The sequence below is a fragment of the Bufo gargarizans genome, chromosome 11 (assembly GCF_014858855.1).
Source record: "Bufo gargarizans isolate SCDJY-AF-19 chromosome 11, ASM1485885v1, whole genome shotgun sequence".
Classification (NCBI taxonomy): domain Eukaryota; kingdom Metazoa; phylum Chordata; class Amphibia; order Anura; family Bufonidae; genus Bufo; species Bufo gargarizans.
In genome coordinates, this window is record NC_058090.1 from 93,115,722 (window position 1) to 93,143,225 (window position 27,504).

The window sequence follows — 27,504 nt, forward strand, 5'->3', positions numbered from 1 at the left end:
TGGAGGACCGCTATAACCTCCATGGTGGTCTCTAGGCATAGGACCCAATGGTTCATTCATCCTGCCCAGAGGCTGATTGTGTTGACTATTTTCACGAGATAAGGATTCATGATCTCGCGCAGACATAGGATGCATGGGGAAAGGCTCCATCGCCCCTTGATGGATTGCGTTATGGTCCTGTGGGAACGGATTGTGTATAGGAGGTGGTGAGAACGGAATGCCGCCATGTTCTGTTGAGTGATGAATAGGGAAAGGATTTCCAGCCATGTTCTGGGGGGGGAGGGTGAGGAACATGAGGCAATGTTTTTGATGGTTCCACAGATTGCAGCCGTGAAGAGACAGAAATGTCTCTGGAAAACATGGTTCCATGATCAGGTGGCAAGCCAGGTGGGGGGCCACTAGGGGGCATCGTTTGCTCCATTTGAAACGGTCCACCCCGATCCAATGGAGAAACCATGGACGGTGGGGGTGGCGGCAAGAGATGATCAAAAGGCGGAAGATTTTTTGCCCTAAAGTCACCGACAGAGTCCTGAAACCTTGGTAAGTGCTCCTCGTACTGTGTTTTATACCCAGTGCTGCCACCTACAGGAGGCTGTTCGTCAGCACTTGGAGGACCATCATCAAAAGAACTCCCTGTACTACCCATCTCAAACCAACCACTTCTGTTCCCATCAATCCCATGTGGCCTGCCAGCTTTCATGCCAATCCTCATAGATTCTACAGTTTTAATTGGCTCCCCAGGGTACCTCATGTTTCCCATATTGTGATACCCCAAGGTTTCAATAGGAGCGCCTTTTTCTTTAGTACTATCTGGCAAGTCAACGCATGATGATGAAACTCTAGTTTCTATGCGATACTGCTCTTCCGATCGGTCTTCGGACGTTCCTCCAGTATGGCTCCGACCAGACATATGAACGTCTTCGTTAAAGCTTGCCTGTCCAAACTTATTTTCTTCAGATGGCCTGCGGGAGGCGTTCTTTAGCATATTTTTAAATTCCATTGCTGTGGATTCTGAAAGAGTGGAAGACGATTGCTCGGCGCTAATTGTTCGTGGAGGAGGGTTATTATTGGGGTGAAAATTTGACTGTCTATTCTGAGGAGCATGAGCAGATTCTGGATACTGCGACTGCCCCATGACTGAGTGAAGCATTGGTACATTATGGTTACTGTCAGATGGGTAAAAGGGATCATCTTTTAGAGGGGATGGTGAGGAGCTGGTCTCAAGGTTATTTCCTCTTATATTATAGCCGCCGTATCTATCAGAGGATGGAGATAATGAGCTGCCCTTCTCCCCAGTGTTAAAAGAAGGTTGCATAGAGTGAGGAAAGCTCTGTCTAAAATCTTGTGTCTGGTTGAAATTCTGGGATGGTGGATATTCCATTGAATCTAAATGCATGTCTGATTTCAGGATAGATTTTGATGGTCTTTTATCTACATTCACACCAGAAGAAGATGGTGGCCCAGCAAATTCAAAGTCCCGGTAGTCTTCATCTTCGTGAAATGATGTGTCTGTAAAAAACTTCTCCAATGTCGAGTCGACTTCTGAAAGTTTTTCCATAGCGTCAGATGTCTGTCGGTAAGCATTTGGCGAATTTCCACCAATACCATAAGACCTGTAAGGCTGATGTTTCTGAAATTCCGTGTCTTTAGTTAACAAAGGGGACCTTGTGCTGCTGGGGGTAGAAGAGCCAGGGCTTATTATCTTCGATAACAAAGAGATGCTATCAACACTGCTGGCAGTCGGCTTGTCCATAATCTCATCCTGGGTGGGCGTTCCACTTCTTTCATCACGGACAGGAGTTCCATCTACATTATCCAGCGAGGTGCTTGAGGGTCCACTGTGATAGTCTGAGGAGGGTTCTGGAACAACGGTGGACCCTAAACCACTGAGAATAGGAATATTCAAATCTAGCCCGCTAAAACCTGGATTCCCTTTCAAGAAATTATGGATCTTCATTTCAAGACTTGAAGACTCCACTTCCTCAGGGGCTTTTCGTATCTCTGAAGGCTGGCTACTGATCTTCTCGTCTGTCACGGGAGGCTGAGATGGAAATACAATGGATGCTGGTGGTTTCACATTTGAGCTAGGTGGGACGTTTGGCTTACACACAGATGTGGATGAAACATCAGCATTTGTGTTCGTGGGAGAAAAACCATACGTTTTAGGAAGAAAAGGTGGTGTTACAGATGGGGTATTTTTATCTTTGACAGTTTGAACAGCCGTATTCAGGGGTGCCGTTGAAGTAGTGATGGTTGTTGAGCCACTGTGTAGAGCAACACTTTGAATCAGAGAAGAAAGACCTGCAAAAAGTTATTAGAATAGAGTTACTAGAAGTAATGAACATCAATAATGCTAAAAATAAGAATCTTACCCAATTTCCCGACAAATCCCAGATGCTACTAAATGTAGAAATAAACTGAGGTGGCAAAAAAGTGATGAGCAGCATATTGATGTAAGGATCGTTCACATGCAAATATAGTCATATTTCACAGGAGAAAAACAAATACAATACTTAAAGGGGTTCTCCGGGAAGTAAGAAAATGAAAATACTTAAATATTACTTTATTATAAATATGTTCCCAAATACCTTTCATTAGTTATAATGGCTTTGTCTGGGGAGAAATCATTAAAATGTCCGCCAAACTATTAGGCCCCTTTCACACGGGCATTGCAGGAAAATGTGCGGGTGCGTTTCGGGAACACCTGCAATTTTCCTGCGCGAGTGCAAAACATTGTAATGCGTTTTGTACTCGCGTGAAAAAAATCTTGCATGTTTGGTACCCAAACCCGAACTTCACAGATCTGTAGATTGCTATTATTTTCCCTTATAACATGGTTATAAGGGAAAATAATACATTCTGAATACAGAATGCATAGTCAAATAGCGCTGGAGGGGTTAAAAAAAATAAAAAATTATTTAACTCACCTTAGTCCACTTGTTCGCGTAGCCCGGCATCTCTTTCTGTCTCCTTTGCTGAACAGGACCTGGGGTGAGCATTAATCACATGAACAGGACCTGTGATGACGTCACTCCGGTCATCACCTGTTCCATCACATGATCATTTACCATGGTGAATGATCATGTGATGGAACAGGTGATGACCGGAGTGACGTCATCACAGGTCCTGTTCATGTAATTAATGCTCACCCCAGGTCCTGTTCAGCAAAGGAGACAGAAAGAGATGCCGGGCTACGCGAACAAGTGGACTAAGGTGAGTTAAATAATTTTTTATTTTTTTTAACCCCTCCAGCGCTATTTGACTATGCATTCTGTATTCAGAATGCTACTATTTTCCCTTATAACCATGTTATAAGGGAAAATAATACAGATCGGGTCTCCATCCCGATAGTCTCCTAGCAACCGTGCGTGAAAATCGCACCACATCCGCACTTGCTTGCGATTTTCACTCGGCCCCATTCACTTCTATGGGGCCTGTGTTGCATGAAAACGCAGAATATAGAGCATGCTGCGATTTTCACACAACGCACAAGTGATGCGTGAAAATCACCGCTCATGTGAACAGCCCCATAGAAATGAATGGGTCGGTATTCAGTGCGAGTGCAATGCGTTCACCTCTCGCAGCGCATCCGCGCGGAATACTCGCCCGTGTGAAAGGGGCCTTCGTGCACACAAAACCTGTCCTAAATCACAGGACGACAAATTACTTCACAACACTGAGCTAAAGAGCTGCCTCATCCTCCTCTCTGCCCTATTCTCAGGGATTATTAATACAGGATCATAATCCCCGACAAGCAGCGCAGAGAGGAGGATGAGGCAGGGCTTTAGCTCAGTGTTGTGAAGTAACTTGTCCTCTTATTTGATTAGGACAGGTTCTGTATGTACTAATAGGACGACAGCAATTTTATTTCTCCTGATGATCGCTTCCTAGACAAAACCAGCCATTATAACTAATGAAAGGTATTTCCGAATATATTTATAATAAAGTAATAAAGTATTTTCATTTTCTTAATTCCCATAGAACCTCTTTAACCCTTTCACCCCCGGAGGTTTTTAGTTTTTGGGGGTTTTTTTGCGTTTTTGTGCTCCCTGCCTTCCCAGAGCCATAACATTTTTGTCTGTTCACATAGCCATATGAGGGCTTGTTTTTTTTTGTGGGACAAGTTGTACATTCCAACGCCACCATTTAACCACTTCAGCCCCGCTAGCTGAAACCCCCTTCATGACCAGAGCACTTTTTACACTTCTGCACTACACTACTTTCACCGTTTATCGCTCGGTCATGCAACTTACCACCCAAATGAATTTTACCTCCTTTTCTTCTCACTAATAGAGCTTTCATTTGGTGGTATTTTATTGCTGCTGACATTTTTACTTTTTTTGTTATTAATCAAAATGTAACGATTTTTTTGCAAAAAAATGACATTTTTCACTTTCAGCTGTAAAATTTTGCAAAAAAAAACGACATCCATATATAAATTTTTCGCCAAATTTATTGTTCTACATGTCTTTGATAAAAAAAAAAAGTGTTTGGGCAAAAAAAAAATGGTTTGGGTAAAAGTTATAGCATTTACACACTATGGGTACAAAAATGTGAATTTCCGCTTTTTGAAACGGCTCTGATTTTCTGAGCACCTGTCATGATTCCTGAGGTTCTACAATGCCCAGACAGTAGAAAAACCCCACAAATGACCCCATTTCGGAAAGTAGACACCCTAAGGTATTCGCTGATGGGCATAGTGAGTTCATAGAACTTTTTATTTTTGTCACAAGTTAGCGGAAAATGATGATGATTTTTTCTTTTTTTTTTTCTTCTTACAAAGTTCCATATTCCACTAACTTGCGACAAAAAATAAAAAAATTCTAGGAACTCGCCGTGCCCCTCACGGAATACCTTGGTGTGTCTTCTTTCCAAAATGGGGTCACTTGTGGCGTAGTTATACTGCCCTGGCAATTTAGGGGCCCTAAAGCACGAGAAGAACTTTGCAATCAAAATGTGTAAAAAATGACCGGTGAAATCCGAAAGGTGCACTTTGGAATATGTGCCCCTTTGCCCACCTTGGCAGCAAAAAAGTGTGACACATCTGGTATCGCCGTACTCAGGAGAAGTTGGGGAATGTGTTTTGGGGTGTCATTTTACATATACCCATGCTGGGTGAGAAAAATATCTTGGCAAAAGACAACTTTGCCCATTTTTTTTATACAAAGTTGGCATTTGACCAAGATATTTTTCTCACCCAGCATGGGTATATGTAAAATGACACCCCAAAACACATTCCCCAACTTCTCCTGAGTACGGCGATACCAGATGTGTGACACTTTTTTGCAGCCTAGATGCGTAAAGGTGCCCAAATTCCTTTTAGGAGGGCATTTTTAGACATTTGGATCCCAGACTTCTTCACACTTTCGGGCCCCTAAAAAGCCAGGGCAGTATAAATACCCCACATGTGACCCCACTTTGGAAAGAAGACACCCCAAGGTATTCAATGAGGGGCCTGGCGAGTTCATAGAATTTTTTATTTTTTTTGCATAAGTTAGCGGAAATTGATTTTTTTTGTTTTTTTCTCACAAAGTCTCACTTTCCGCTAACTTAGGACAAAAATTTCCATCTTTCATGGACTCAATATGCCCCTCAGCGAATACCTTGGGGTGTCTTCTTTCCGAAATGGGGTCACATGTGGGGTATTTATACTGCCCTGGCTTTTAAGGGGCCCTAAAGCGTGAGAAGAAGTCTGGAATATAAATGTCTAAAAATTTTTACGCATTTGGATTCCGTGAGGGGTATGGTGAGTTCATGTGAGATTTTATTTTTTGACACAAGTTAGTGGAAGATGAGACTTTGTAAGAAAAAACAAAAAACAAAAAATTTCCGCTAACTTGTGCCAAAAAAAATGTCTGAATGGAGCCTTACAGGGGGAGTGATCAATGACAGGGGGGTGATCAATGACAGTGGGGTGATCACCCATATAGACTCCCTGATCACCCCCCGTCACTGATCACCCCCCTGGTAAGGCTCCATTCAGACGTCCGTATGATTTTTACGGATCCATGGATAGGATCCGCAAAACACATGCGGACGTCTGAATGGAGCCTTACAGGGGGGTTATCAATGACAGGGGGTGATCAGGGTGATCACCCCCCTGTCATTGATCACCCCCCTGTAAGGCTCCATTCAGACGTCCGTATGATTTTTACGGATCCATGGATACATGGATCGGATCCGCAAAACACATGCGGACGTCTGAATGGAGCCTTACAGGGGGGGGGGGGGGTGATCAATGACAGAGGGGTGATCACCCATATAGACTCCCTGATCACCCCCCTGTAAGGCTCCATTCAGACGTCCGTATGATTTTTTACGGATCCACGGATACATGGATCGGATCCGCAAAACACATGCGGACGTCTGAATGGAGCCTTACAGGGGGGGGGGGGGTGATCAATGACAGGGGGGTGATCAGGGAGTCTATATGGGGTGATCAACCCCGTCATTGATCACCCCCCTGTAAGGCTCCATTCAGACGTCCGCATGCGTTTTGCGGATCCGATCCATGTATCAGTGGATCCGTAAAAATCATGCGGACGTCTGAATGGAGCCTTACAGGGGGGGGTGATCAATGCAGGGGGTGATCAGGGAATCTATATGGGTGATCACCCGCCTGTCATTGATCACCCCCCTGTAAGGCTCCATTCAGACGTCCGTATGTGTTTTGCGGATCCGATCCATGTATCCGTGGATCCGTAAAAATCATACGGACGTCTGAATGGAGCCTTACAGGGGGGTGATCAATGACAGAGTGGTGATCAATGACAGGGAAGTGATCAGGAAGTCTATATGCGTGATCACCCCCTTGTCATTGATCACCCCCCTGTAAGGCTCCATTCAGAGGTCCGCATGTGTTTTGCGGATCCGATCCATGTATCAGTGGATCCGTAAAAATCATGCGGATGTCTGAATGGAGCCTTACAGGGGGGGGTGATCAGGGAGTTTAGGTATGGGGGTTAAGGTTAATAAGTGACGGGGGGGGGGGGGTGTAGTGTAGTGTGGTGTTTGGTGCGACTGTACTGAGCTACCTGAGTCCTCTGGTGGTCGATCCTAACAAAAGGGACCACCAGAGGACCAGGTAGCAGGTATATTAGACGCTGTTATCAAAACAGCGTCTAATATACCTGTTCGGGGTTTAAAAAATCAGATCTCCAGCCTGCCAGCGAACGATCGCCGCTGGCAGGCTGGAGATCCACTCGCTTACCTTCCGTTCCTCTGTGAGAGCGCGTTCACAGGAAATCTCGCGTCTCGCGAGATGTCGCATATATGCGTGACTGTGCGCAGGGCTGCCACCTCCGGAACGCACATCTGCGTTAGGCGGTCCGGAGGTGGTTAATATTGTATATGATGTAGTGGGAAGTGGGCAAAAAAATCCAAATGGGGTGAAATTGCAAAAAACATTCCACCACAGTTTTACGGTTTTATTTTATTTATTTACGACGTTTGATGTACAATAAAACTGACCAGTTACTTTTATTCTACAGGTCAGTACGAATCTGCAGATACCTTATATGTATAGTTTTTTTTGCGTTTTGAAACGTGGTTTAAAAAAAAAAAAAGTGGGGGGGGGGGGGAATTAAAATAAGTTTTTTTTTGTCGCCATATTTTGACCCCTCTAAATTTTTTGTAATTATGTGTATGGAGCTCTATGGGAACTCATTTTCTGCAGGGCGATTTGAACTTTTTATTGATACCATTCTGGGGTGTGTATGACTTTTTGATCACTTTATTTAAAAAAATTGTAAAAATTAAGCAACCAAAAATGGCAAATCGGCCATTTGGACGCTTTTTTCCGTTTTCTTTTTTTTTACACTTTTTTATAGTCCCAATAGAGAACTATAACATGCAATCATTAGATTGCTATCCTCAGACTCCAATTCACTAGCATTGGAGTCTATAAGAAAATTGCTTGCTTCCTATGTAGCCTTATTACAGGCAAGGGCTCCATTAGGAAATACTATGCAGCAGCCTCCTGTCATTCACAAAGACAGGGGCTGCTGCACACAAGCTCCAGCTCCTCCAAGCGCGCGCTTTCGGCTTTCAGCGCGCTCAGAATTGACCACAGCATCCGAGGGGTTAGATGTCCGCGATCGGTATTACTGCTGGTTGCGGACATAAGCCGCGGGGGTTTGCTATAAGAAGCAGCGGCCACCCACGGCTATGGCTACTGAGCACTGGGGGCGCCATCTTTAAAGACCCTGCCATCGCTGTACTATTACGGCGCTGGTCGGGAAGGGGTTAAGGATTAAATGCACCTTCAGAGTAATTTTTTATCATTGCATTTTACACATTTTGGCCTAAAAATCATTTCAATTGTTTTTTGTTAAAAACAGACATTTCAGAGATACAAGGGGTAGCTCTTATCTCCCGACTTCAAACTCATACCTCAATTCTATTCAAACAATAAGAATATAGTTTTCTCGTGCGTGGCATTGGGGGACACAGCACCATGGGTATATGCCCAGCTGCCACTAGGAGGCTGACACTAGAAACAAAAAAGTGTTGGCTCCACCCAGGTGGGCTATACCCCTCTGCTAGAGCCAGAACAACTCAGTCTAGTTCTAGTGTCCGTAGGAGGCAGACATGACCTGCTAGCAGGTCCTTTTTCTGCTAATTTTTTATTTTATTTTATTTTTATTTCTTTTAATTTTTTCCTCTACAGGTAGCAGGGGCGGCTCCATCGTGTTCCACCTTAGTTGCCCCCCTGCGGGCGCGTACTCGGGTACCTTGCAGCCACCCAGTCCCCAACGTGACCTGCTTCTGCAGTGGATTCCGGCAGACCCACGGTTTCCGTGTTGAGTCCGCCGAGGGGGTGGTCATGCTGCGCCTGAACTAATCGGAGGGTGAGTATGAGCTCAGCCCCCCCCCCCCCCCCCCCCCCCCCCCCCCCCCCCCCCCCCCCCCCATTCCTCCCTAGTATAGCTGGGCCTTCACTCTCCTACTCTCCTTCTCGGGGGGGGTCCCCCTTCTGGAGCTTTTTTAATGGAGTCGGCTCCTTTAAGACGGCCGTTTCGGCCTTCGCCCTCTCCCTACCTCTGGTGACTGTGTCCCCTCCTCTGCCTGTCCTCGGCGCGGACTGTAGTTTTTCTCCTGCGCTGGCGGGCGGGGGTTGCCGGCGGCGGCGCTCTCCTCTCTCGTGGCTGGTTTTGATAAACCGACTGCGCCTTGACATACTAGAGGCCGCGGCTTTTGCTCGGCCTAGGCCGCGGTCACATGGGCGGGCGTCGTCTCCGCCTCCTGGGCTTCCCGGGCTTCCTCTCTTGCCCCTCCCCTTGTGGGCGTTCCTCCGGAGGTCCTTCTTCTTTCCGCCCAATCCAGCGCCAGCGCGGGCTGCTAAGGGGGGCGTTTCTTCTGCCCCGGCTTTCTCTGTGCCTGAGCTGAGCGGTCGCGTGCGTCGCCATATTCTTCTGCGCTCCGGATCCTCCAGCTGTCGGTTTTCTGGGACACAGCACCATTGGTCGTGGTAGGCAGCCTCTGGCTGACTTCTTCTTTTCAGGTTCCACCACCGCCATCATGTCTTCCTCTGGTCAGGCCCCCACTCCCCCCGCCGCCATTTCCACTCATTACGCCTGCTCTGTGTGTAATAGGAAGTTCCCATGCGGCCAGCCTACGTCCCTCTGTGTGCAGTGCCTCACCCCCGGGCCCGCCCAGTCCGCTCCTGCGGCCTCTACCTTGTCGGTTCTCCCGGAATGGGCTGCTACCCTGTCCCAGGCCATAGGTAGCCTTGCTAGCCTCTCCCAATCCCTGGCGCACTCTCTGGACAGTCTCCCTGCCCAGATTGCGGCCGCCTCTGGCAGGGCCTCTACCGCTGGTGATGCGCCTGGCGACAGTTCCCATCCTCGCTCCGGCTCTCGGTCCCGCAAACGACCACGTACGGTCTCGGCTGGGTCCCACTCCTCCTCAGTTTCCCCGGATCGCTCTCCGGCTAGGTCTGAGTCCGGTGAGATTTCTTCTTCAGCCGCTTCCGCCGCTCCTGGGGACTCCTCCGCTTCAGATTCTGAATCTGAGCGGTGTTCGGCGATGTCGGCAGCCGTGCAGGATCTCATCAGGGCCGTTCGGGACGCACTCCACGTACAGGACGTCCCCTCGTCCTCCTCCCTGGAGGCGGTGTCCTTCCGCCGCTCTAAGCGGTCCACGGTGGTTTTTCCCAATCACGAGGATCTGGACGCTCTCCTTGCCAAGGAGTGGCGTCACCCTGACCGGCGCCTTCATCTCACCAAGGCTTCTGATGTGCCTTATCCTTTCTCTGAGGATTCGGTCAATCTCTGGACGATTCCCCCCCTGGTGGATCCTCAGGTCGCTCGTCTGGCGAAGGCTACTACGCTTCCCCTGGCTGATGCGGCTTCCTTGTCGGATCCCGCTGATAAACGGGTCGACTCCTTGGCCAAGTCCGTTTTCATCGCAGCGGGCGCCGCCATCCGCCCTGCGTTTGCCGCCTCTTGGGTCGCCAAGGCATGCGCTGTTTGGGCAAAGCAGCTTCTCCGTGCCTTACCTGCTGACTCTGACCAGGGGGACTTGGCAGTGCTTGCCTCCCAGATCTATCAGGCCTCCAAGTTTCTTTGTGACGCCTCTATGGAATCGGCTCGCCGCTCTGGGCGTGCGGCCGCCAACTCTGTGGCTATCCGCCGCACCATCTGGCTTCGTTCCTGGGCGGCGGACGCCGCCTCTAAGAAGGCTCTTATCTCTCTTCCCTTTCTCGGTGGAAAGCTTTTTGGGAAACGCTTAGAGGAGCTCATCTCCGAGGCCACTGGAGGTAAGAGTTCTCTTCTTCCTCAGAGTCAGCCTCGCCGCCGTCGTTTCCCCGGGTCGTCCTCCCGGACGCAGTCCTTTCGGTCCTTTCGGGCCCCTCCTGCCCGATCCGACAAGAAGCCTTCCAGGCCTTCCTTCAAGTCCAGGCCCTCTTGGCACGCCAAACCCAAGCCCGCTCGTCCCCAGTCCACTAAGCCTCCTTCAGCATGACTCGATCCCCGTCATGGTGGGAGGGCGCCTGCTCGTCTTTCGGGATGTTTGGCGGGCAAACGTAGAAGACGCCTGGGTCCTCGAGGTGGTCTCTTCTGGGTACAGAATCGAATTCACCGACCTTCCGCCCAGTCGTTTCTTCTTGACGTCCCCCCCCCATGTCTCCCGCCCGGGCAGACAGGTTTTTTCAGGCCATTCATTCCCTGCGCGCTCTGGGGGTCATCGTTCCGGTTCCAGAGTCAGAACGTTTTCGGGGCTTCTACTCGAACCTATTCACCGTCCCCAAAAAGGACGGCTCACTCCGTCCTATCCTGGATCTGAAGGCGCTCAATCTCTTTGTCCGGGTCCGTCATTTCCGCATGGAGTCCCTCCGGTCCGTGATCGCCTCTCTGGAGTTGGGCGAGTTCCTGTCGTCTATCGACATTCAGGATGCCTATCTCCACGTTCCCATCGCCCTCTCCCATCAAAGGTTCCTTCGCTTCGCGGTGGGTTCGCTTCATTTCCAATTTGTAGCCCTTCCCTTCGGTCTGGCCTCCGCACCAAGGGTTTTCACCAAGGTGTTAGCTCCCCTCGTGGCTCTTCTTCGTGCCAGGGGGGTCGCCTTGGTGCCTTACCTGGACGACCTTCTGATTCGGGCCCCGTCTCCCGAGGACAATCTGTCCAGCCTGAGCATCACCCTCTCGGCTCTTGCTCAGTTCGGGTGGCTTGTCAACCACTCCAAGTCCTCCCTTGTCCCACGCCAGAGGATGCTCTTTCTGGGCATGCTTTTCGATACTCGCCTCGGGCGGGTGTTCCTTCCCCCAGAGAAGGTGTCTTCTCTTCAGGCGGGGGTGCATCTTCTCCGCAGGCCGTCCTCTCTGACCATCAGGACGTGTATGCGCGTCCTGGGGAGGATGGTGGCCTCATTCGAAGCCATTCCTTATTCCCAATTCCACTCTCGGGACCTTCAGATGTTCATCTTGTCCAGGTGGGACAAGTCCCCGGAGGGTCTCGAGCGCCTTGTTCGTCTCCCTCCTCAGATTCGCCTGGATCTCTCCTGGTGGTTGCTTCCTCGGACGGTGTCTCTGGGCCGGTCCTTCCTCCCCCCCAGTTGGCGCGTGATCACGACCGATGCCAGCCTCGCGGGATGGGGAGCGGTGTTCGAGTCCCTCACGGTTCAGGGTCTGTGGTCTGTTCAGGAATCCTCCCTGCAGATCAACGTTCTCGAACTCAGGGCAATTTTCTTAGCACTGTCGCACTGGACTTCTCGTCTGCGCGGCCTCCCGATCCGGATTCAAACGGACAACTCCACCGCCGTGGCTTATCTGAATCATCAGGGGGGCACCAGGAGCGTGATGGCCCTGCGAGAGGCCTCTCAGATCCTGCGATGGGCGGAGGACCACGTCCCCGTTCTCTCCGCCGTCCACATTCCTGGGGTCGACAATTGGGCGGCAGATTTTCTCAGTCGTCAGCTCGTCGACCCGGGCGAATGGTCTCTCCACCCGGAGGTGTTTCATCAACTGTGTCTCCGGTGGGGAGTTCCGGACGTGGATCTCTTCGCGTCTCGCCTGAATCACAGACTTCCGCGCTATGTTGCGCGGTCCAGGGATCCGCAAGCTCTTGCGGTCGATGCCCTGGTTCTGCCTTGGTCTCAGTTCGACCTTCTGTATCTCTTTCCGCCCATCCCTCTTCTGCCTCGAGTGCTCAAGCGTCTCAAGGCGGCCCGGGTGCCGGCGATTCTGGTGGCTCCAGATTGGCCCCGCAGGGCGTGGTACGCAGATCTCGTGTTCCTGCTCGCCGACGTTCCATGGCGTCTTCCCCTGCGTCGCGATCTCCTTTCGCAGGGCCCTCTGTTCCACCCGAATTTACCGCAGCTTCGTTTGACGGCGTGGCTGTTGAGACCGCGATCCTGAAGGCCCGTGGTCTCTCGGACTCTGTCGTTCAGACGATGCTTCGCGCTCGGAAGCCCCAGTCGGCCCGTATTTACTATCGGACCTGGAGGGCGTATTTTGCTTGGTGCGAGTCCGCACGTTCTCGTCCCCTCCTTTTTTCGGTCCCTAATATTCTGGCCTTTCTTCAGGCTGGTTTTGATAAAGGGCTTCGCCTGGCTTCTCTCAGGGGGCAGATTTCTGCCCTTTCGGTCCTTTTTCAACGTTCTGTGGCCGCGCGGGCTCAGGTTAAGACTTTTCTGCAGGGTGTCGCTCGCCGAGCCCCTCCTTTTCGCCCTCCGGTGGAGCCGTGGGACCTGAATCTTGTCCTCGATGCTCTTCAGTCCTCTCCTTTTGAGCCCTTGGCAGACATCTCTCTGCCGTTTGTGTCATTTAAGGTTGCCTTCCTTGTGGCGATCACCTCTATCCGTCGGGTTTCCGAACTGGCGGCGCTTTCCTGCCGGTCGCCTTTTCTGGTGTTCCATCAGGACAAGGTCGTTTTGCGTCCCGTTCCTTCCTTTCTCCCTAAGGTTGTCACCCCGTTTCACATCAATGAGGAGATTATCCTTCCTTCCTTCTGCCCTAATCCTTCTCACCCTCGGGAGAAGTCTCTCCATTGCCTGGATGTTGTTCGGGCCCTCCGCTGGTACCTTCGCCTCACGGAACCCTTCCGTCGTTCGGATTCTCTTTTCCTGGTTCCGGCGGGTCCTCGTAAAGGTCTGCCTGCCTCCAAGGCCACCATCTCTCGCTGGGTTCGGTCGGCTGTCAAGGAGGCCTACGCCGCGAAGGGTCGCGCTCCCCCTTCCAGGTTGACCGCTCATTCGACTAGGGCAGTCGGAGCTTCCTGGGCGGTGCGTCATCAGGCTTCGGCTGCCCAGCTTTGCCGGGCCGCCACCTGGGCGTCAGTTCACACTTTTTCTAAATTCTACCACATTCATTCCCTGGCTTCTGCTGATGCCAGCCTGGGGCGTAAGGTTCTGCAGGCAGCGGTGCTTTAGGTTGCCGTCTGGCGATCTTCTTCCCTCCCTCAGGGACTGCTTTGGGACGTCCCATGGTGCTGTGTCCCCCAATGCCACGCACGAGAAAAATGGATTTTTTGTACTCACCGTAAAATCCTTTTCTCGTAGTAGGCATTGGGGGACACAGATCCCTCCCTTTCCTTGGAGCATTTGTTCTTGTTCGTGGTTCCGGCATTTGCTTGTGGTTGTCGGGTTCCCCAGTTCAAGACTTGTTGGCACTCCGTTTCTTTTTGGTTCAGGTGTGGCGTTCCTACTGCTTTGGGTACTGACTGAGTTGTTCTGGCTCTAGCAGAGGGGTATAGCCCACCTGGGTGGAGCCAACACTTTTTTGTTTCTAGTGTCAGCCTCCTAGTGGCAGCTGGGCATATACCCATGGTGCTGTGTCCCCCAATGCCTACTACGAGAAAAGGATTTTACGGTGAGTACAAAAAATCCATTTTTAAAGGGGTTGACCAGGCTTTTAATATTGATGACCTATCCTCAGGATAGGTCTTTAATATCAGACCGGTGGGGGTCAGACACCCCCTTTGATCAGCTGTATGAAGGAAAGGTGAGCGCAGTGTGCACGTGGTTTCCCTTCTCTCTTCCTGCTGATAAGTCTATGGCAAAGCAGCAGCAAGTAGGAAGAGAGAAGGGAGACAACATGTGCACACCTTTACTTCATACAGCCGATCGGGGGTGCCGGGTGTGGATTTTTATGCAATCGTACAGAAAAAAAAAGTCACCAAGGGTATCCTTAGCTTCTAAAGGCTTTGTCCACCCTCCGAACAGAATTATGTTAATTGCTTTTATCCATCTCCAATAAGAAAAAAAAGCAAACTTTCATACAGTCATCATTAAAAATTACCTATTTTACACCCACAGCTGCCTTTGTGTCTCCATGGTAAGAGACAACAGACCCTGTGTAGTCTGATACTTCCATGCGTTTGAGGGCTTCAGATCCATGTCTCCGCACTGCAAAAGTTTGGACATGTCCTATCTTGTGTCGCATGGTGGAGTGGCCATACGGTCGTCTGAATGGGGCCATACGAGAAGAGGGTAGGGGACAAAAAGAAGGGTGTATGACTGCAGGATCAGGCTACACCGGTTTTGTAGTCCGTTACCATAGAGATGCACAAGTCTGCATTGCAGCTGTAGACACACGATAGTAGTAAATGTAAAATAACTCAAAAGCTACTTTTTTTTTTACTTTAGATGCACTCCAGCTGTGGTAAAACTACAAATCCCAGCATGCTCCATTTATTTATATGGAGCTCTGAGAAAAGCCAAGCAAGTGTACATCTTGGGAGTTGTAGTTTTACCACAGCTGGAGTGCCGGAGGTTAGCCATCACAGCACTAGAGCTTACAGATTGGATAACCATGACGCAGATGTGAACAAGGAATTCCAGTTCAGAGATTCAGAAGCATTTTAACCCTTTAGATACCGGAGGGGATTTTGTTTTTTAAGTTTTGATTTTTCTTTCCCATGTTCCTGGAGCTTATAAATTTTACATTAACATATCCATATTAGGGCTCAAGCACACAGCCATTGTGCTGCCGTTCCATGCATTGGGGACCGCAATTTGGTCCGTGTAGCGGCTGGGACAGATCGAGACCCATTCAACTTGAATGGGTCTGTGATCCATCCGCACAGTAAAAAAAAAATAATAAATAAATAATAGAACACGTTCTAATTATTTTTTTTGCGGTGTAGAGGCATAGACAGAAACACCACGGAAGTACTACATAGTGCGTTCGATCCGCGCTTCCGTTCAGCACAGCACCTCCCGGATTGCGGACCCATACAAGTGAGCCAAGTGCATGAGCCCTAAGGGCTTGTTTTTTTGGCTGGACAAGTTGTACTTTTTAATGCCACCATTTAATATGGCATACAATGTAGTAGGAAGAGGTAAAAAAAAGAATCCAAATAGGGTGGAATTGGCGCACTCCCTCTGCGGCAAAACGGACTGCTCTTTATTCTCTAGGTCAGTACGATTACAACAATACCGCATATGTATAGGTTTGTTATGTCTAAACAGTAGTAGTTTTTATTGATACCATTTTGGAGCGTGTGACCTTTTGGGTGGACTTTTTTAGTAAATATTTTTTTGGTAAGAAGCAATGAAAAAATTGTTTTGTCACTCCATATTAAAAATCTTTTTTATATTTTAAGTATAGTATGGGGGTTTTCAGATGCCGTGATAATTTTTTTTGTTTTACAGAAAGGGGGGCCTATTTAAAATTTTATATATTTCAATTTTTTTATTTTTATTTTTTTAAACAATTTTTAAAGGGAGTCTGTCATAACCGTTTCACCTTTTTAACCCTTCCCATAGCTTTCTAGCAGCATTACTGCTGATAAAAACATTACCTTTATAAGCAATCGAGGATTTATAAAACTGGCAAAACACATCTTAGTAGTATATGCAAATGAGGGCTCGCAAGTGACCTGGGCGGCGTCAACCTCGTAGGTGCCAAGGCAGCTCTGCCTTAACGTCGCTTCCCCCCAGTCTTTCCCTCTGCCCGCCCATCTTTTTACTTCTCTCGGACTCAGCGTGCATGCGCGGGATCTCGATGTCGGCCGGCGCATGCGCACTGCAATGTCCATTCCTGGCACGGCATCAGAGTAATTAATGTGCATTAGTCGGCTAACGGCGAGTTAGCCGGCGCATGCGCATCAATTACTCTGATGCCGTACCAGAAATGGACATCGCAGTGCGCATGCGCCGGCCTCAGCGCACAGGTGCGGGATCTTGGCGAGAGAAGTAGTAAGAAGATGGGCGGGCAGAGGGAAAGACTGGGCGGGGGGAAGCGACGATAAGGCAGAGCTGCCTGGGCACCTACAAGGTTGACGCCGCCCCTGGGCACTTGCGAGCCCTCATTTGCAAATACTACTAAGATTATTTTTGCCAGTTTTATAAATCCACGATTGCTTCTAAAGGTAACGTTTTTATAAACTGTAATGCTGCTAGAAAGCTATGGGAAGGGTGACTTAGTATCTATGGCACATCTAGTGCCAATTGAATCCTTACAGCATCTTTCTATAGACCTAAACCTGAGGGTGTGGAAGGAAAAAGGGGTAGGTTCAGTAGCAGATGTGGTCTCGGGTTCGACTTTGATGCCCTTTGACACAATAGCACGTAAGTTCAATATCCCCTCTAAAGAAACCTTCTCGTACATCAAAATCAAACGCACGTTAGGGGATAATGCATCCTTTAGCCTCAAGGGGAATCTTCAACTATTAATCAGGTGGACGGCGACTGACAATGTTAATACGGGGATTCGTTTTTTATATATGTTCCTAGGGGATAAAGACCTGTTTGTCAAACCGACCCCTCTGTTATCTTGGGAGAAGGATCTGAAAAGGTCACTCTCTCTGGCGCAGTGGCGAACTGCCTACAAATTAGCAATGTCCACCTTTAGATGTTCTTCACATGTAGAAGCCTACATTAAGACTACTCTTAGATGGTACTACACGCCGGAGCGGTTACATATGCTCTTTCCTACTGCGAGTGCTCTATGCTGGAGAGGATGTGGGGATCGTGGGACTCTCTATCATATCTTATGGGCTTGCCCGAGGGTTTATCCCCTTTGGATCCAGGTGTTCACAAAAATATCCGAAATCGTGGGACACCAGACCCCTCCAGATCCCGCATTGGCCTTACTCTTAATAGATATTGACCAGTTATCTTTCAAAATAAGAGGTGTGATTGCCCATCTGCTATTAGCAACCAAACTAGCAATTGCGAGGAATTGGAAAAGTGATAATTTCTCGCTAGTATCATTGGGGGACACAGACCGTGGGTATAGCTGCTTGCTGCCACTAGGAGGCGACACTAGGCTAAGAAGTGATAACTCCTCCCCCGCAGGCTATACCCCCTCCAGCCTGGAGAGAGCATATCAGTTTTTAGCTTAGTGTCGTAGGAGGCAGACCTCCCTGCTTTTGCAGGGCGGCTTACTTTTATTATTTTATTTTTTTCCTCTTTTAGGTTGGGGAAACAGAGTCGCCTAGCCACTCTGTCTACCCCGGGAGCAAGGCCGGTGTCGGAATCCCTCACCGCTCGCCCTCCCCAAGAAACGAAAGTGGACCAGGGCAGCCCAGCTCCCCTGCTTCCCGCCAGCCAAGGGGGTCACCTGAATCCGGCGAGACCCTCCGCCATTCCAGTCTCCTGCCACTTCGTGTGCCAGCGGCTGAAGAGGTGACCCTGCTGGTACTCTGAGAAAGGGTGAAGAGAAGAGGATGAAGATGGGGTGAGTAGTCCGTATTGGGTAAGTACCTCGGCCCTTCCCCTCCCCCTTCTCCCTTCTCCTCAGGCCCAATGTAGGTTTGGGCTTCTGTCCATACGGGGGGCCTGGGTTCTCCTCAGTACGGCCTGCGGGGTGAGCTCCCGCGGCTGATGTTCAGCCAGGGCACTTACAGAGCGCCGCTCCGGTCACTCCACTCCCGGCCGGCTATTCGTTTGGCCGGCGCCAAAAATTTAGCCCCTGGCTCCACTTCGGGCCTACCGGGATTCAGCCCGTGCAGTTGTTTTAGCGGCACGGGATGGGTTCCCGCAGCGAGAGTGGACACTCCCCCTCCAAATCAGTGGGCAGACATCGGCGGTTGCTCTTCAGGCCCCGCTGTAGTAACCGGCTGGCAGTACCGCCCGGTCGGCTGTGCGCCGAACTTTATGTCCCGGCTTTTGCGGCCTACTAGGCCGCAACTTTCATTCCAGTTATGGAGGGGGCGGGTTCGTCCTTTTGGCGCGGATTCTCACCGACTAGCTGTCGCTCCTCCCCCAGGTGCCCCGCTGAGCTCCGCATCTGGTCCTCTGAGCTGGGTTAACCCTTTGTGGCAAGTCGTTTGTTTGCAGCCGGCACTGCATTATCTGAGTGTCCCCTTTCTGCATGCCAATTACCTTAGATTAGGAAGTTAACCCTAACCCCTTCCTGCCGGCATGTCCACCCTGGTGGTGGGGTATGGGGCTGGGCCCATGTCCTATCTGGACAGGGCAGGATTGCTCACAGTTTCCCATTCCGCCCTCCGGGGCTGTTTAGTTGAGAATGCACACATGAAGAATTCCCAGACCACCTTCTGGGTCGTCTGGTGTTTAGGCCACCACAGGTGAAATCCAGGGGAGCACATCTGAGGGATTCCCAATCCGCCATACGGGCCGTTTGGTTGATAATGCTCCACCTGCACAAATACAGGGGAGCACATCTGAAGGATTCCCAATCCGCCCGCTGAGGCCGTTTGGTTGATAATGCTCCACCTGCACAAATGCAGGGGAGCACATCTGCAGGATTCCCAATCCGCCCGTGGGCTGTTTGGTTGATATTACTCCACCTGCACACATACAGGGGAGCACATCTGGAGGATTCCCAAACCGCCCGCTGGGGCCGTTTGGTTGATAATACTCCACCTACAAAAATACAGGGGAGCGCATCTGAAGGATTCCCAATCCGCCCTACGGGGTCGTTTGGTTGATTAATGCTCCACCTGCACAAATCCAGGGGAGCACATCTGAGGATTCCCAATCCGCCCGCTGAGGCCGTTGGTTGATAATACTCCACATGCACGGATCCGGGGGAGCACATCTGAAGGATTCCCAATCCGCCCTACGGGGCCGTTTGGTTGATAATGCTCCACCTGCACGGATCCGGGGGGGGAACACAGATGCAGGATTCCCAATCCGCCCTACGGGGCCGTTTGGTTGATAATGCTCCACCTGCACGGATCCGGGGGGAACACAGATGCAGGATTCCCATTCCGCCCTACGGGGCCGTTTGGTTGATAATGCTCCACCTGCACAAGCCAGGGGAACACGGCTGCTGGATTCCCAATCCACCCTCTTGGGTCATTTGGTTGTTAATCCACATGCGCAATCCAATGGAGGACCTCTGGCAGTTCCCAATCCACCCTCCTGGATTGTGGGTCGATTGAGTTCGCCCACACAATCCTGTGAGCGGTCAGGTAGGGATGCCGATTCTACCTCCTGGGTGTTTTGATGGTTATATCACCGCTGTCACAGCCTGCAACTGCCATGGCTGGATGCTAAGAGGTAGAGCTGCGCATGAGCAGGACATTCCTCCTCGGTCTCCTCCGCACCTCCATCCTTCCTCATTAGGGTGATATTCAGAACCCTCCCTTCTGACAGGGGTTGGTCTGAGGGAACAGTTCTGCGGACTCTGATATGAACCTTCTAGACTGCATCCATGCTACCGGCAGTACTGATTGTCTGCATTGCCCCTTCCTTAGGCGGCATTTGCTTTGCTACTGGATACAGTACTTACCCTTTGTATTCCCTCCTTCCACAGGTGGACTGACGGCACTTGCACTGGTCAGTGCCAGCCATTTGCGTCTCCCCTTTCGGTTGTTGACGGATTGCTGTTCCACTGGGTACAGTACTGGCGTTATGCATTAGCCTCTCTTATAGGAGGCGTTATGGCTTTATCGCGGGTGGCAATGTTTGCTGTAAGTATTACCACCTTGCTTAGGTGGAGGAATTCTTTACCCACCGGGAACGGGACTATTCGTATGCATTATCCTCTTCGATAGGGGTGTAATTCTCTGCCATAGGGGTCAATTCCTACTGGGTGCATTACCCCCTGCCATGGGTTAGGTACTGGCGCTAACCTCAGGATACAGTACTCCCTATATATTTTTCTCCCCTTCATAGGTGGAGTGGTTGCACTTCCATTGAGGGTAGTGCTTACAGTACGCGTTACCCCCTCCAGGGAGGGGGTTGTTACACTACCGTTGGTTGCGGTTCTGTTTATCTCCCTACCTTCCTTCCTTGACGGAGGATTGCGCTACCACTGAATACTAGTCAACAGTCGTGGCATTACCCCCTTCTACATCTGACGGGAAATCTCTGAGCATCTATGCATGCTTTAATTCAACTAAGCCTCCGCAGTAGATGCCGTGGCTTCCTTCACGGGTGGGCCGCAGCAACAGTCGTTGCCATTGGTGCCTGGTACTCTTCATCTAGAGGTATATGGATACTGGGACTGCTCCCATACTGTATCCTCCCGTCTCTTCTGGTACTGGTGGTTGGCGCAGATAGGTCGTTCCTGGTTCTCTTAAGGGAGTCGCTCAGCAGCTCTTCAGGTGCCCTAGATTCCCATCCCTATGGGCCTCCACCGTTCAGGTCGGTCAGAACTTGGTCCTCTACAGCGTGTGGGTGCACGCCATTATACAAATGTTGGGATTACGACCCAGCGAGCCCAAGGTTGCACTGACTCTGTATTCTGGGCCACCACTCTTCCTCATTAGGTGAGGGTGTTTTGCTGGCATTCTGCATTGACTACTACAGCGTGTTCTCTAAGTCAGGATGGCCGAGTGGTCTAATGTGCCAGACTCAAGAGTTAATCTCTTCCGTGTATGGGTGTTCGGGTCTCCAAATGGAGGTGTGGGTTCAGATCCCACTTCTAACAAAAACAAAAAAAAAAAAAAAAAAAAAAAAAAAAAAAAAAAGCAAGGGTAGTTCTCACAAGGGCCGGAGATCGAACTCATGGCAGAGGGTCATCCCCCTCAGATAGGGGTTCTACCCTGACACTGCTTCGGCGGTTGCTCTGGTTTTGCCCCCTTTTTAGATGGAATGCCTCAGAATGGCTCTGGTTGACTGAGTTAGCTTGGTTCCATGCTACTTCGGGGTGTCCTTAGGCCTCTCCCTCAGTTTTACGCTGGGAGGAGCAGGCGGTAGCTATTACTGTACAAAGGGTATTTGCATCTCCACGGGGGAGGCTACATGCTAGGGTTCCTACTGAACATTCCTATTGCACAGTTCCTTCGTCAGACGGCGGTTTCTTCCGACTCTGGGATTGGTATCCTGTACGGTGTGGCATCCTCCTCAACTGGAGTGTGGCCTTTGCGTTACTCTGGCAGTTTCCTTTGTATGGGCTCCTCCTCAAGGGTGTATTTCATTACCAGGAGATCTGTACAGTGTCAGTCCCTGATGGCAATGGGCTTGCCCTGACCTCTCATTGGTCTTCATTACTGTTAACTGTCCGTTGCTCTGACGACTATTGTTCTTGTGTCGTCATCTCGGGTTTTGCATTGGCGTCAGTGCCATAGCTATCAGCACCTTACTTGGGCGCGCTCGACTGGGTAGCTTAGTCCCTGTGGCACTCGTCTACCACTACGGTGATACTGTCCGTCAGATATGTTTACTTGGTCCCTGTGGCACTCGTCTACCACTACAGTGATTCCTTCCTTCAGTTATGGTTACTTCTGTGTCACATCAAGCGATGGTGGTCATTCCTTTCACTGCTCCTTCCGGGGGTGGACTACGGTCCCCCCAAGCCAGGCTGAGCGGGTGACTGTCTCACCTTGTCACCACTGGTAGGGATTTCGTTCCTTGAACGGAACACCCCTATTTTTCTTTCCTGTCCTTCCTCTAGCTGGACTGCTGACCACCTTTTCCCTTCGGTCTCCTCGACCGGTGGCAATGGGTTGTATAGCTATGGAATCCGGGATCTATTTTTTTCCACGGAGAGTATTCTCTTATCTTGGTCTCTGCCCGGAAGTCAATATATGTCAATTATGGTTTTTTTTCCATTACCGGTTTCTTTTAACCAGAGGAGGATCCTGCGAACCTGGATTTTGGTTCCGCTCCCACAGTTGTGGTCTACAACCGACTTCGCCCCGACGATCGGTATATCGCTGGGGCGTTTCAGGAACAAACAAGCCCCCCCTCTGGGACTTCTTCTTCTTCTTTTTGTACGTCCATTTGTCCTTTGTCATTGGCATCAGGCAGTGCTCCGCCAGAATTTTCTTCTGGCGGAAGGTCACCGCTTTTCGGGTCTTCTCGGACATGGTTTTTCTCTTCTTTCTCCCTCGTATTTTAAGGGCGGGCTCTCCATCAGCCATCTATTTTGGCCTCGGAGATTTGCTGGTCCATATCTGGCGCGTTGGCGCGTTCCGCTGTATGGGTTTTCTGCCTGATTTTCTTGGAGGTCCTTGTCATAGCTGGCGTCTTCCAACGGGATGCTTTTTTTCCTGGGATGTCTGCCTGTCGGTTGCTTCCTAGCGGAGTGATGGCCTGGCCGTCCAGCGGTCGTCATTTCTCGGGTTCATCTACTCCAGACATCGCTTCTAGAGGGCAGCGTCTTGGTCTTCCGGCAAGTTCTCCGAGTGTTTCGGGGGTCTTTCCTAGCCATCATCTGTTGCTGCTCCAGGCAGCAAGATCTTGCAGGCGGCAGCGGATGCCGCATCCTCGAGGGCGTTTTTTCTCCAGGGGCGTGTGATTTTTTTTCCCTCCCCGTGGACTGCTTTAGGACGTCCCACGGTCTGTGTCCCCCAATGATACTAGCGAGAAAACGAGATTTTTGTGAACTCACCTGTAAAATCTCTTTCTCGCGTAGTTCATTGGGGGACACAGCTCCCACCCAGTTTCGGTTTGCCGCTCATATTGGCGGTTTGTGGGCCAGTATGGTCCTCAGTTCTGGTGCATTCCGACTGATGTTTGTCAGTTGTGGGTTGTGTACTGTATTTTCATTATTGATTTTTTTCTCCTACTCCTATTGCTTGGGCACAAACTGATATGCTCTCTCCAGGCTGGAGGGGGTATAGCCTGCGGGGGAGGAGTTATCACTTCTTAGCCTAGTGTCGCCTCCTAGTGGCAGCAAGCAGCTATACCCACGGTCTGTGTCCCCCAATGAACTACGCGAGAAAGAGATTTTACAGGTGAGTTCACAAAAATCTCGTTATTCCAGTATTACAAGAAATTATCAGGTCAGTGGATACGACCAGATCGTACGAATATATGCTCGCTCACCAGGAGTTTCGAGTTAATCGTCATCTTCAACTCTGGGGTTCTTGGAGGGGTTTGATCCCAGCGATTCAAGATAGAATTGGAATGGGATGATTGTAGAATTATACTAATGTAATGGTGGCTGGCGCCCTTACATTTGGATGCAGTATTACATTATGATGATTGATATATTGCTGTTCTTATTGTTTTCCACTGGCAATAATGAATGCGGACGATATCTTGGACATGACTATGTTTGTTATGTTTTGCCTTGTATTTTTCTGTTTTTCCTTTTGCTTTATGAGTATATTAATGCTTTTGGATTTTATCTTTCTATGTTTTTCGCTAAAATGATGAAAACATTGTAGTTTTATGTTCATTATCATATCGCTGTACTTGCATACGGTATACTTTGTAAGTGAACATATTCTATGATAATAAAAAACTATTGAAACTTAGAAAGCTATGGGAAGGGTTAAAAAAGGTGAAACTGTGATGACAGACTCCCTTTAATGTTTTTGTAGCCTGTGTAATATTACCATGTTCCATACAGAAGCAGGGTAATATGTGAATTGCTCATGTATTATGTTCACCTGCCTGCTTGCCAACATAAGAATTGTAGCTCTAATATGCTGGGTCTCTTCAGATACACCAAGTGAATTAAAGTCAATTGCCGGCATCCCCATTGGCCACATGGACTCAAGCAAAACAGTTAAAGGGAACCTGTCACCCAAAAATCGCCTATTAAGCTGTTTACAGTACCTTATAGTGCTGTATAGTCGTTTCCTGATGCACTTTTTGTTAGTTTTGCAGCATGTATTCTCAGTCAGAAATCGATGTTATATTCAGCTGCTGCCCCGTGCTTCAAGTCAGGCTTGAAGTCACGGGGGCAGCGGCCTCGGCGTCTTACATGGCCCTCTCCCCGCCCCCTGCCTCTGTGACTGACAGCCGAAATCCGATTCCGGGACCGCGCTCAACGGCCGCATGCGCAGTAAAGGGCGGCAGGAGCGCGGTCCCGGCTGCCGCGCGTACTACGCGCCGTCTTACTTTCGCCGCACTGCGCATGCGCCCGACATCCTGTATCAAACGCGCCCGCGCCCAGATGCCGGGCGCGTTTGATACAGGATGTCGGGCGCATGCGCAGTGCGGCGAAAGTAAGACGGCGCGTAGTACGCGCGGCAGCCGGGACCGCACTCCTGCCGCCCTTTACTGCGCATGCGGCCGTTGAGCGCGGTCCCGGAATCGGATTTCGGCTGTCAGTCACAGAGGCAGGGGGCGGGGAGAGGGCCATGTAAGACGCCGAGGCCGCTGCCCCCGTGACTTCAAGCCTGACTTGAAGCACGGGGCAGCAGCTGAATATAACATCGATTTCTGACTGAGCATACATGCTGCAAAACTAACAAAAAGTGCATCAGGAAACGACTATACAGCACTATAAGGTACTGTAAACAGCTTAATAGGCGATTTTTGGGTGACAGGTTCCCTTTAAGTAAAGTACTTTTCCCAGAGCCCAAGCTAAGCTCAGGCACAACAGTTAGGTAGTTAAAAGGGCATCTGTCAGCCAATTAGTACTTATGACACTGGCTGACCTGTTACATGTGCGCTCGGCAGCTGAAGGCATCTGTGTTGACCCCATGTTTATTGTGCCCTTATTGCTGAGAACAATTATGTTTTATTATATGCAAATGAGCAATCTAGGAGAAATGCAGGCATTGCCACTGCAGAGAGAGCTGAGCCCGTTGCTCCTAGAGGCTCATTTGCAGATACTATAACATCATTGTCCTCAGCCACGCGGGCACATATGAACATGGGACCAACAGATCCTTCAGCTGCTAAGTGCATATTCAGCAGGTCAGCCAGTGTCATAGGCACCAATCTGTGGACAGATGCCCTTTAAGGACAGGAAATCAAATTAAAGTCCCAAACGAGTCCTTAACCATGAGAACATCTTTCATATGAACACAGCTACTACTAACTATATACAAGAAAAGGACATTATGCTGGTTTTCCTGCTCATGACACAAAGAACTAAGTACACTCAAAATCAAGTCCATATCAGTGCAGCACACATGGCCATGAAAAAAGGGTTAGGATATATAGATCTAACCTTGCAAATTTGGGGTGGTGGAAACCTGTGTTTTAGACAAAGCAGAAAGAATGCTTTCAGGAGTGATCTCCACTTTGGAAAGTATATTTGCCAAAGGGTTTGGTGCACCCTGTGCAGGTGGCTTTGCAGCTGGACCCAAATTAGATGTTGGTGTTGTTGGGGTACCAGGGGAAGGCTTGGTTGCCGGACTTACACCTAGAAGAAATCATAGGAGTCAAGGATGAAGCACATTTCCATACATGAATAAGTCAGGACTTATGGATATAGCGCAAGTCAAAACTCACCTGATGTCTTCATGACAGAAGTTAAGCTACTTAGGATGGAACTGATTTTTCCCAAGTCTACATTGGGCAAGTGTGGCAATGCAAGGGGCATTGACGGGGAAATGACAGGAGCGGTTACTGTTTTAGCAAAAGCCGTTGATACTGGAGCAGATGTTGCAACTGTCACAGCCGAGGAGAGGACTTGTGTTGGTGCACTGCTGGCGACGGGTGAAGGGGATGGGGACAAAGTAACGACAGGAGTTGTAGCTATGGCCTCACTCTGCTGAGTGGTTGCAGGAGAGCCAACTGTGTCCTTCAAAGTTGATGCTGGAGATTGTGAATGATCATTTCTTTCTTCGACTACAATATATATAAAAACAAAAAATAAAAAAAACACATTACTACAAATTAAAGTACATGTGATAACCCGACATGAGATGGGCATGCCCATTGATTAGTCTTCAACTGGTCTTGCGGATCAGATATATCACCATCTCTCTCTATATCTATAGCGCCGGCACCAACCTACGACAGGGCGCTGCGATCCGCGGCAGTTAACACCTCAGGTGTGACTTCTCACCTGTGCTGCTGAGGAGAACATGGCGCGCGCTGAGAGCAGTGTGTGCCATGTTCTCTGATACTAGGCTGCGCAGTAGCACAGCCTAGTATCGGTAAATGTCCTGGTATTGAATCGATACAAAAGTATCGATTTGCTATCGATAATTGGATACCCGCTACAACCCTAGATAGAAGCACTGCGTTGCTGAAACCTCCTGGTCTTCTGCGCTACGCTCTGGATGTAGTGGACGTAGGCACGCACTAAGACCTTAAGCTGTGTGATATTAGGTCAGATCTAAGGCAGATAGAGCTTCGAGATCTGATTTTGTGGTGTGATAAATATTCTTTATTTTCCTCTTCTAACTCCTAGGTGCGTCTTCTTGTCCGGAAAAATAATAGGTAAGCCCATTATAGTCTATGATCCACGGCTCCAAATTAACAGCCTGGCTGAAGATTTTCACAATTGATACAATTTGTTCACATGTTCAGCATCTTATATAGGCGAGCTGGACCTGATCTCACAGCATCATTGTTCGGCCGGGTCACACAGAAAATACCGAGCTAAAATGCATCTGTTTTACACTTGTGTAAAGCTAGCCTCTTTCCACAAGGTTGAGAGTGAAACCACTAAAGTCTTGAAAATAATTAAATTGTGCTTTCAAACTGTAGAGTTTGAAACATACCAATTATCTCAGGCATTTCTTCATCAGCATCCACATCAGACAACTCCATGTCCTCCACAATACGATTGTCCTTTGGAGGCTCAGGTGAATCAGACTGCACCGGCTCAACTTCTGGTGACAATGGGCTCACATCTCCCATTCCTTGAAATGGAGACTCCGAGCCGGTGGGCGAAGGAGCATCCATGGCTGGTGATGGTACGGGAGACGCCTCTGGATCAGGAAGAGTTGCCTTTAGTTGATCAAGCTTTTTCTTCAAATTACTCACTCGATTAGCAAACGTCTTATAAG

At 49.5% G+C, this 27,504-nt stretch overlaps 1 protein-coding gene across 1 annotated transcript; it reads right to left on the reverse strand.

The window, feature by feature from the left end:
• Window positions 1–27,504, reverse strand: LOC122921248 (regulation of nuclear pre-mRNA domain-containing protein 2-like). The gene is made up of 4 exons (XM_044271229.1): window positions 27,217–27,504; window positions 25,997–26,335; window positions 25,713–25,907; window positions 1–2,301 (listed from the first exon to the last, which is right to left on the reverse strand). The coding sequence occupies exons 1-4, from the start codon at window positions 27,398–27,400 to the stop codon at window positions 170–172; spliced, it is 2,850 nt and encodes a 949-aa protein (XP_044127164.1). The 5' UTR covers window positions 27,401–27,504; the 3' UTR covers window positions 1–169.

Excerpts from the sequence above, each read along its gene's own strand:
- LOC122921248 (XM_044271229.1), bottom strand. The coding sequence starts at position 27,400 with ATGGATGCTCCTTCGCCCACCGGCTCGGAGTCTCCATTTCAAGGAATG. Across the intron at positions 26,336-27,216 it reads AGAAATGCCTGAGATAATTG|TCGAAGAAAGAAATGATCAT; the intron begins GTATGTTTCAAA and ends TATATATTGTAG. Across the intron at positions 25,908-25,996 it reads TTCTGTCATGAAGACATCAG|GTGTAAGTCCGGCAACCAAG; the intron begins GTGAGTTTTGAC and ends GATTTCTTCTAG.